This window comes from Lissotriton helveticus, chromosome 1_1 (assembly GCF_964261635.1).
Source record: "Lissotriton helveticus chromosome 1_1, aLisHel1.1, whole genome shotgun sequence".
Taxonomy (NCBI): Eukaryota; Metazoa; Chordata; class Amphibia; order Caudata; family Salamandridae; genus Lissotriton; species Lissotriton helveticus.
In genome coordinates this window covers 1248348-1259659 of record NC_136057.1, presented here as the reverse complement: position 1 = coordinate 1259659, position 11312 = coordinate 1248348, and the positions used below count along the sequence as shown (strand labels likewise).

Here is an 11312-nt window from a genome sequence, read left to right as displayed (position 1 = left end):
GGGCTGTGATTGGTGGTTGCACAGAGTGGTGTCATGGAAAATGTAGATTGTTATATGTTTTAAACATTTTAATTGACTGCTGAGAAATACAGTAAAAGAAAAAGAAGGCATGATCTGAAGCCTCCGGTCCTGTAATAGGATTATCAATATGATTCAAAACCATGTGGAAAAAGAAGCATAACTTTATGCCAAAGAGAGATCTGGAGCCAATGTATGTATGTATGTGATGGGATATGCTAGGCCTGGACAGATTTTCAATTACCCCAGAGTAATTGGAGTAATTTTGGTAAATTCGCTTTTCTCTTTGACACAGAATTAGCAGATTTAGAGAGCGCATGTAGCAGCACCCAGTTCATTATTCAAGTTCTGCTGCATTTAGTCACTCTTTCTTGGAACAATACACATCCTTTCATCCGTTTTGGACATGAGGGTGCATTTTTGCACTAAGAAATATCACAAAATTAAGAATAACTCTTCTTGCTTAATCGAAGTGTAAATTTGTGGAATTCTGAGGTAACAGTGTGTGATTGTGCTACATGGAATTACACGAGTTGGCCAACTTCTATTATTAACAGAGAGCTAACCTAGCTACAAAGCACTGGAGTGTTGTACAAGGGGGGGAGGACATGAGATGTCTGTATAGTGGTGATTTTTCTACATCAGCAGAGTGAGTTTGGTGACTATGTAAAACCTATGTTGACACAGAAGGCAGGGAGATTGGCAGAACGGATCCACGGCACCTTCCAGCACTCAATCATCTAAATCTAGGTTCACATTATGTTACTCTCTTTTCTACCAATAGTTTTCTTGACTGCCTTCTTCATCTCAGTGTTTCGGAGACTATAGATCATTGGGTTCACCAAGGGAGTCAAGATGGTGTAAACCACTGACACAAACTTATCAATGTAATATGCGTTATTGGTTGTGGGTCGCAAATAGGTGAAGAGTAGAGATGCATAGAAGATCATAACCACTGTCAGGTGGGAGGCGCAGGTGGAGAAGGCTTTGGCTCGGCCCTCAGTAGACTTGATGCTCAGGATGGTGGTGATAATGAATGTGTATGACACAATCTTTGTAAGAAGTGCCCCAAAACCAAAGAACCCGCCAAGAGTAAAGATGACCAGGATGTTGATGAATGTATCGGAGCATGAAAGCTTCAGCAGAGGGGGGATGTCACAGAAAAAGTGCTGGATCTCTTTGGAGCTGCAAAAGGAGAGCCTGCTCATCAAAATCACATGGACAGAAGAGTAAATGTGTGCAAACACCCACAATCCAGCAGCCAACCAGGAGCAGGCACGCTGGTCCATGATGCTGCTGTAATGCAGAGGGTGACAGATGGCAATGTAGCGGTCATATGCCATAGCCGCCAGTAGGAAGCACTCAATGGACACCAGGCTGATGAAGAAATGGAGCTGAATCATGCAGCTAGAGAAGGAGATGGTCTTCTTCTCGGCTAGAAGGTTTACCAGCATCTTAGGCACAGTGACAGTAGAGAGGCAGCAGTCGAGGAAGGACAGGTTGGAGATGAAGTAGTACATAGCGGTGTGAAGATTGGCATCTAGGTGTATTACGGTGATGATGAGGATGTTCCCAGCCAGGGTACTCACATAGGTCAGTAGAAATATTATGAAAAAGAAACCCTTCACCTCGGGAATGGATGACAGGCCCAACAGGATGAATTCATTCACCAGAGTTTGGTTGACCATGTCCATAGTCTCCTGGGCTGGTGTCTAAAGAGGAAAATTATATTATTAATGATAGAACACCATTAACATGAAATAAAACAATCTTGATAGGCATAGGCATAGAAACAGTATTTTACAAGGTCCAATGGGTGAGTGTGGCACTCGGGGTGTGTGTATTCTTAACTGGTTTTATCTCGAATTTAGATTCAATTTGGGTGCTGGCGGGTTGCTACCTCTGACCTTGGGGAGTTGTACTCGAATAGTGACACAAATAACATTGGCAAAACGTGACAATGTAGCCCGTCGCACTCCGTTGCGGGACCAGTTGTCTCCAATACAGTTAACCTGTGTATTCTCAATAAATCAATATGATCCACAATAATTTAAATGTTTTTAATCTTCATTCATTGTAAATTAATTGTTTCAACTGTTCCATCACAGTCAGAATTCCAGTATCAAAATTCCTGTCGTTATGTATACAATCCAGAAATGTTCTATGTCATTTCATCAATACCAATTCCTTTCAAATCCCTATTGGGAGAGGTGTGGCGCCGCGGCCAGGGTGACTGACGTTGGAATCTGGGGGTCACGGTTCGATCCCCGGCTCCGGCGGCAGGTTAGCCCAGCACCATGTGACTCTGGGCAATAGCTTGCTTAATCTTCCCGACGGCCCCCAGCGCCTAGAGACCCTTACGGGTGATTGTGCGCTTTACAAATGTGGATTATTATGTATTTCGTGCTTGCGCACTTCATCAGGGGAAATGTACATTGAATCTATAAATAAAATACAATTGGATATGTATAAATGATAAGGAAGTAGACAAACATTAATGTAGAAGACGCAACAAGATAGTGCTTATCCATGCTTGGTGCATGTAAAATGCTGATGTTGCATGTGCACATGGTTGATATGGTGAACAAAAAAAAAATGAAAGAATACTAAGTGAATTGAAACAAATTTCAAACAAGCTCCGTGATTGTGAAGCGCCATGCAAGGGTCGGTAATTCTAGGGGAGTGTTCAAAATACATGTTTAAAGAAGATCGTAAAGTGTGTGAAGAACCGGTCAAAGAACAATGGCCACACGTGAAAGTGGCGCATAATAATAACAATGTTCGAGCGAAAAACACAAACGGTGCTAGAATCTATGCGTGTACCATTGACACGGTAAAGTGACACAGTGCTCTGAAACGATAACGAAGTACTTGTGAAAACATCGTATGGGATGTTAGCGTCTGCACGAGTGACCCCAAAAGGCAGTGACCTTTAATCGGTGCATTATGTGATTACCCGCAGAAGCGGTTCGCCTGGAAACAGCTTACCGGTAAAAAACTTTAAATGTGCTCGAATCCGTCCATGTCCGTCCATGTCAGTGTTAGGGTCGAAGGTAGAACGCCACGCATGCGTGTGGCTGCTCAATACATAGTAAACGCAGTATAATGGGTGAGTGAGGGCTACAGGGATGTGAAACTTCAAAGACTGTATGTAAAAAAACGCATAGGTAAAAAGCAGGGAAAAGGACATGTGTAAACAAACGTGTGACAACGGGGTGATGATAGTACAAAATCTGGTGATGATGAAACAAACAACTCATGTGCTGATTGGTCAAGCATATACGAATATATGCACTATAATGTCTCAAAGAGTGATATTACACCATAAGAAGCAACTACATTCCATACGATCATTTAACCCTTTCGGGTTAAACAAATCCAATTTCTTGATCCAGTACATTTCACGTTGCAAGAGTCTCTTTCTGTTGTCAATGCTTTGTTTGGCAGAAACAACCTACAGAACCATGTATCTGATTTGACATACATTATGGTTGTTAGCGGCAAAGTGTGCAGCAACCGGTGCTTTCATTGACTTATTTCTGATTTCTTTGAGACATTATAGTGCATATATATGTATATGGTTGACCAATCAGCACATGAAAAGTGTGTTTCATCATCACCAGCTTTTGTACTATCATCACCCCGTTGTCACACGTTTGTTTACACATGTCCTTTTCACTGCTTTTTACCTTGCGTTTTTTTACATACAGTCTTTGAAGTTTCACTTCCCTGTAGCCCTCTCCAAGATGGCCGCCACACTCACCCATTATCCTGCGTTTGACTTTTGTCATATGTTTTTTTTACACAACACGGAGGCGAAACTTATTCATTTACATTGTTCTGGGTTTACGATCTTAGCCACCAGAATATGTCTTAGGCTGATGTTCCCGACCTCGTGGCCTTGGTTACACATTGAACTACGGGAACCGATTTTTCGGGTTAGTCCGTTTTCTTTTACTATGTATTGAGCAGCCACACGCATGCGTGGCGTTCTCCCTTCGAGCCTGACACTGACTTGGACGGATTAGAGGACATTTAAAGTTTTTTACCGGTAAGCTGTTTCCAGTCGAACCGCCTCTTCGGGAAATCACATAGTGCACCAAGTAAATGTCACTGCCTTTTGGGGTCACTTGTGCAGCCGCTAACATCCCATACGATGTTTCCACAAGTACTTTGTTATCGTTTCAGAGCACTGTGTCACTTTACCGTGTTAATGGTACACGCATAGATTCTAGCACCGTTGGTGTTTTTCGCTCGAACATTGTTATTATTATGCGCCACTTTCACGTGTGGACATTGTTCTTTGACCGGTTCTTCACACACTTTACGATCTTCTTTAAACATGTATTTTGAACACTCCCCTAGAATTACCGACCCTTGCATGACGCTTCACAATCACGGAGCTTGTTTGGAATTTGTTTCAATTTCACTTAGTATTCTTTGATTTATTTTTTTGTTCACCATACCAACCATGTGCACATGCAACATCGGCATTTTACATGCAACAAGCATGGATAAGCACTATCTTGTTGCGTCTTCTACATTAATGTTTGTTTACTTCCTTATCATTTATACATTTCCAATTGTGTTTTATTTATAGATTAATTGTACATTTCCCCTGATGAAGTGCGCAAGCACGAAATGCATAGGGATTTGAAAGGAATTGGTATCGATGAAATGACATAGAAAATTTCTGGATTGTATACATAACGACAGGAATTTTGATACTGGAATTCTGACTGTGATGGAACAGTTGAAAAAATTAATTTACAATGCATGGAGATTAAAAAAATTGAAATTATTGTGGATCATATTGATTTATTGAGAATACACAGGTTAACTGTATTGGAGACAACTGGTCCCGCAACGGAGTGCAATGGGCTACATTATCACGTTTTGTCAATGTTATTTGTATCACAATAGATACAGCATTGCCAGTCCTAACAAAAATAAAAATACGTTGGAATAGATAGAAAGATAGATAGATAGATAGATAGATAGATAGATAGATAGATAGATAGATAGATAGATAGATAGATAGATAGATAGATAGATAGATAGATAGATAGATAGATAGATAGATAGATAGATTGATATGAACTGAAAAAACAAAGGTTAATGTGACATTAGATTTCAGTGAAAATGTCACCTAAAAATCACTGAGATGCACAAGTTAACTGAAGTAAAAATAAGTTGTGTTCCCACCATGTACAGTGTCATAAGTGATGTTATCAATTATATCATACAACATGTTATGAGTGATGTAATATAAGAGGTCACAAGCCATGTGTGACATGGGTGTGTGTTATGAATTTCAGGTGTTTTTTTGATGAATATGGTATTTTTAAGTGACTATTACATCATTTTAACCTCTGATTTTTTTTATATATGATCTTTATTAGTTTTGAGAAGGTAACATCATTGACATTTGCATGACGATTCAATCGAACATTGAAATTATAATATTGCAATACATTTGCATGACATAAGCGGTGTACAGGGAAACACTCATCTGGAAAGCATTAAAGTCCATTCAGTTGGCTGGTATGCCACTTCACTCTGTGGTGCAGCACAGCTACACACAGTGATACACTATGATTAGGATACCCGAAGAGAGAACCAGCCATTGTATCTCAAAGCCATTTCTCCATTGAGTCATATACATTTGCAAGAGAATTGGACTTGAACAAGAGGAACAGCAAAGAGAAAAAGAAGAAAGGAAAGCAAAAGAGAAAAGGAACAAATGATCTTTTCATGGAGCCACCGGGGGGTTTGTCTCCACTTCTGGCGACTGTGACTGTGACTTCTCCGCCTTGGGCTTGCCCATTGCACTGTGTACAGGGGGCGACAGGCCGGGTGTTGGTCTATTTGTCTTCCAGGGGTTCTGGGACTGTCAACGTTTCTGAGATGATGAACCTGTGTGGCTTAGAGGTGGAACGGTAGGCTAGGCAGTCACGATGACACAAGGAGCTGGACAGGGAAAATATGAGCCCTTTTGGACCTGGGGTGCCTCGCAGCACGGACCTCCCCAACAGCAGTCGTCCTGCTCAAAGGAGTCCCGGGATTCTTCACACCACGCGGTGCAAGCAGGGGGCCCAGACTGCAAAGTTCTATCTAGTGGAAGCGTGTTGACCCCTCTCACTGGCTCCCCATCTGACCCCATGCAGTCCGCAGTCCTGGCGCAGGTTTTTGTTGTGTTGCTGCCTCGTGTTCCCCCACGGAGCGTGAGTAATCAGGGGATCACAGAGGGCGCACAGCCCTCACAGGTGCCATTGTGTGTGGTCAGATGAATGGGAGAGCCCAGTCCCGGTTCACTTCTCCCAGCCCGGAGTCAATGTAGGGGCCGGGAACTCAGGTGTTCACTCACAGTCTGTATGAGGGGGCCTCAGCAGGCTTGCAGGTGCCTGTCAGCCCCAGAACCCCGTTCACCCCAGGATGTGTCACCCCGGGCACCGGTTTCGGCATCAAGCAGGTATGCGCTGCTGCCCAAAGCCTCAAAATGGCATCTCTGGCCTTACGGCCCACTTCAGGTCGGGGGGCAAAATATTGCGATACAGATCCTGGTGTCCAGCCGACACGAGCAGTAGAAATCAGGACTCTCACAGGGTTGACTTGTCTGTGCCCCGGAGCACCGGGCTTCAAAGGTGCCTCGCTCACGCAGACTGGAGTCATGGCCCTCAGCAGAACTCCTGAGCAGCCAACAGCACAAAAATCATCAGGAAGCGGTGCAGTGAGCCTTCCATCTCCGCTCCCATGCCATGCAGGATGGTGGGCTAGGCGAGGAGGAAAAAGGATTTTTCTCGGCAGGTGCAGGGCGGAGCTCAGAGCTCTGAGATCGCTCTCGTCACCATCTTGGCCACACCCCCATTAACCTCTAGATTTTACAATGAATTGCTAAGGTTTTTTTTATGGGACTTTTTTTATTACAACATTTTAAAGTCACTTTAACCTATGTAATAATGTAAAGTATATCAAAATATAAAAAGGAGGCCTATTGTCTGTATGAGTGGATGAGTCATCACATCAGCACATATAATAACTTATCTATTGCCGGTCAAAAAGAAACAGAATATTTGATCAATTAACCACAATATAACATATTCCTTAAAAATAAACACATGGCTACATATAATTATTGCCACACAATTATTTTAAATAATGGACACAACCGTAAACATTTGGGGCAGATTTACAAGCCCCTTGCACCACTTTTGCGTCACATTTCCCATGTTAAAATTGATGCAAAAGTGGCGTAGGGGGCTTGTAAATCTGGGTTCTTGTAGGAACAAGCAGCTGGGTACTAGCTGACAGCACCACCGAGACTAGTGACAGAATTAGTATTGTATATTCCCCACCTCAAATGACCTGCTGCTAATAGATCATGGAAAATATAGCAATTTTTTTGTGGATGAGAGGCAACATAAGTTAAATAAAGTTACAGAAGCATAATCAGATTGAAAAAGTGAGTCTTGTGTTGGTATTCTTCTTTTATTTTCAGTTGTGTTTTGATATGCACAGAGATAGAATCAGCCAACGCGTTTCGCCCAGTGACTGGGCTTCTTCAGGGCGATAATTTGTTAAATGCGCAAGTGACTCGTCAAAGTTGAACCATCTGATATGTGGTTCCGAAGCGGTCTTAGTTAAGGACAAGACAAAACTCCCTTGTTGGAGAGTGTTCTTAGATAGCAGAAGCGACCTGTTGGTCTTGGAAGCTGGATCTATTAAGAGGAGCCATGTCCGGTAGTGGTCCTTCCACCCGCAAGCGTGTAGCACAGAGATATTATGTTGCCTCTTATCCACAAAAAATTGCTTGTAATCTGTCTGTGCGTTCCCTGCTGGCCACACCACACTTTAATGTGTAGTGGGTTGTGCCCCTGCCCTACTTAGAGCACCACAACAATTACACCTCATTTCAGTGTCAAACCATATCTCCCACCACTTGATCCACACCAGGCACAAATAGGCACCTCCCAGCCTCTCCTTAGTTTTGTAAATGCCCTGGCGTCTCTTATGAGCCAAATACACTAGTCGTTCCCTCACACCACTAGGCGAAAATAGCCTGTAATCTAGTCTTAACAGAAAACGGTTATTAACAGCAAGTTCATCAGACACCTTGACATTTCCAGAAAATTTCACCTTGCAAAACCAAGAAACATTATAACCAACAGGTTCATCATGCACACTTTTAAGTCCTCATCCTTCTCCAATCCTGCCATCCACTCATTTACAGAAATACATCCCAACGTGATGGCACAAACCTTGACATCTTCCTTCATCCACCACACTTCATCACCATTACTTGACTCAGAACTATCATTTCTCAATCTGGATAGATGGTCCGCAGACATATTGTTCACTCCAGGTATATACTTGACCACAAACCTTGCACTGCATCAATCCATTTATAGATATGTGAAGATATGCAGTCCAAACCCTCTTTCCCAAAAACGTCTTGAAATGGATTATGAACTGATTGTACTCCAAACCGGAGACCTCACCTCTTTTCCAATTGTGGAATAGCGTGTTTCTACCACTTTCAATGATCTCAATGCAAACGTAATCATGACCTCACTGATATTTTGAATATGTTTAGAACCCCACCAAGACCTTTATCATTGGCATCCATGACTAATAATAATCCACATTTCTAAAGCGCGAACAATCACCTGTAAGCGTCTCTAGGCGATGGGGGCCATTAGGAAGATTAGGCAAGCTATTGCCCAGAGTCACATGGTGCTGAGCTAACCTGCCGCCGGTGCCGGGGATCGAACCGTGATTCCCAGATTCCAGCATCCGTCAACCTGGCCGTGGCACCACACCTCTCCCCTACATGACATGGTAAACCAGGTATTAAAACTTTTAAAAGATTTTGCCGCTTCTATTTGATATCCTCAAGTTTGTTTTTTACAATCTTCAGATTAACCAAATCAAGTGCCATTTATGAGAAGTCCTCTTACACTACAGGACTCTTTAGCATAAGTCGGACTATGTCTGGCATAAAACCCTGCAATTCCTAAAAAAAATATAATTTTTTTTTAGTGTGTTGGATTAAATTCTGAAAGGCATTGACCAGTTCACCCTTCGGTCTTACCCCATTACCAGTGATAATATACTCTAAATATAATATTTCTGGGAGACAAAACTTTTAATTGATGGTAATCCCACTGTAATAGAAGATTATCAGCACCTCTCAAATCTTGTGCATATGTTCCTCGAAAGTATCAGAGAAAATGAGGATGTTGTCTTCAAACAACTTTATACTGGTTAAATTCCCTGACAAATTAGCCATTAGTCTGTGAAAAAGATAGGCAGCAAAACAAATCACAAATGGTATCTTAAGAAACTGAAATACCCCAAAACGAGCTACAAACACAGTAAGATCTTTGAATTATTTGTACAATTTAACTTTGTGTTCAGCCAATTTTAGATCCAGAAGGGTGAACAGTTTGGCATTCCCTAACAAACTAATCATTTCCATGATGTTAGGTAGGAGAAATGCATCCTCAATTACCTCTTTATCAAGATGCCTAAGATTAATACTAAGCTGAATATCTCCTGAGCTCTTGGTAGCCACAACAAACTGGTGCAATTCATTAAGAGACTTCTACGGTTTCAATGATAGATTCAGCGTTGAGATGTATGTTTAAAGGGAAGAGAATGCTTTTTATTCTTGGAAGTGTTTCAACCCATATTTTCTAGCACCTCTCCAAACAGTCTACCACTTGAAAAAGTCATTTTTAAAATGCATATTTTTTGGGAGGTCAGTCTTCCATCCTCTCACATATAACTACCTCCGAGCAGCCACATTCTCACTTGCTGGTAAACTGCAAAAAGTATTATCTAAGAAACACTTCAAGTGCATTTCCATAGCTTCCAACAAGTGGGCTATGCCTTTTGTCCTATATAGGAGTGGAAACAGCATGACCACAGACAGAGATGTGGCATGCTTCAGGGCTGAATTAGTGATGCCTCCACTCTCTTATTGATTGGATCTTGGCTCACAAAATCATCAGGCAGCTGGATAGACTGACCTGTTTGATTGGCGATGTAGAGGGTCAATACAGACCATGCACATCTGCACTCACTTGAAACACCTGGATTATTTAACTGCCTGAAATTGTCACCTTTTGTACAAATCTGCAGCTCATCCAAATGGAGATTCACATTTGAGAAGATATAAGAAATCAGTCCATTCAGCTCTTCCTTCTGGTGTATTCTTTGTACTCAGAGAACCATTCTCTAATTCATCAGTGTCACAGCTGGGCAAAGGCCAAGTGGAAGAGATCAAAGATGAAGATGAACAGGAAGCTTGACATGAATCAATACCAGCAGGCAAAAGAGTACCACTCTCCTATGGTTGATTTTTAAATACATCTGAGATGCACTTAATCATAAGCTTGAGCTGCTTACCAGAAACATTATGAGGATCCCAAGAAAAGCTCCTCCTGAAGGGATTCTTAGCTGGATCAGAGGAGCCCCTTCCCCTAGAGGGAGAAGAGGACGGATGGCTGCGCTTCTCACTATATTTCATCCAATTTGAGCTCTAACACACAATCCAAAAAAAGAGAGAGAGCATTTATACCCCAGAAAGAACCTCTGAACAAAAGAGTCTCTACTTTGAAGTCCAATCAAAACAATTCTTACACACATTTGAAATATAAATACAGAATCTGACTTTTGAAATACATATCAAATTAAAAAAAATATTGTTTTCCCTCCTCTATCAAAGGAGGCATAGAGAAAGCAGTATCCAACAGGCAGTTAAGAGGGCAGCCCTTAATCACATGCGCCCCCCCTTTTTTTATTACCCCCTAGTTTCCTTAAAAGTAAAAGAAAGTATCTGCTATGTGGGCTGCAACTGAAAATTAACACTGTAGCAGGAGAAGCAAGTAAGGAAAGAACTTTAAAGCCATATGCAAGAACATCAGCTGGAATGAGATCAAACAGAAATGCTTGTCCCAACACAAAAATGTAGGTAATCTCTACTACCAATGTAAGATGAAGGTGGCCAGACATAGTACTGACCTTCCCAATGAAAAGCACAGGCCCTAGCACAGTAGAGTAAAGCAGGCGTCGCCAACATGTAGCTTATGAGCTACTGATAGCTCTCCAGCTACTCCTAAGTAGCACTCCCATGTGCAGACCTGCCAAATACATTAGAAGCTTTTGCTAGGTTGAATTATTATATGTGTACCAAAATTGAAAAATGTGTATTCGAAATAACAATGTGTGTATTTACAGAAAGTGAGCAAAGCTTGAGGAGTGACATAAAAAGTCAGCTAGATTCCACTGAG

General features: G+C 41.8%; 1 protein-coding gene across 1 annotated transcript; it reads right to left on the bottom strand.

The window, feature by feature from the left end:
* Positions 1–770: 770 nt before the first annotated feature.
* On the bottom strand, positions 771–1712 carry LOC144826555 (olfactory receptor 5V1-like). The gene has a single exon (XM_078685022.1). It carries the CDS (start codon positions 1710–1712, stop codon positions 771–773), a length of 942 nt encoding a protein of 313 aa, XP_078541148.1.
* Between the last annotated feature and the right edge of the window lie 9600 nt (positions 1713–11312).

Excerpts from the sequence above, each read along its gene's own strand:
- LOC144826555 (XM_078685022.1), bottom strand. The coding sequence starts at position 1,712 with ATGGACATGGTCAACCAAACTCTGGTGAATGAATTCATCCTGTTGGGC.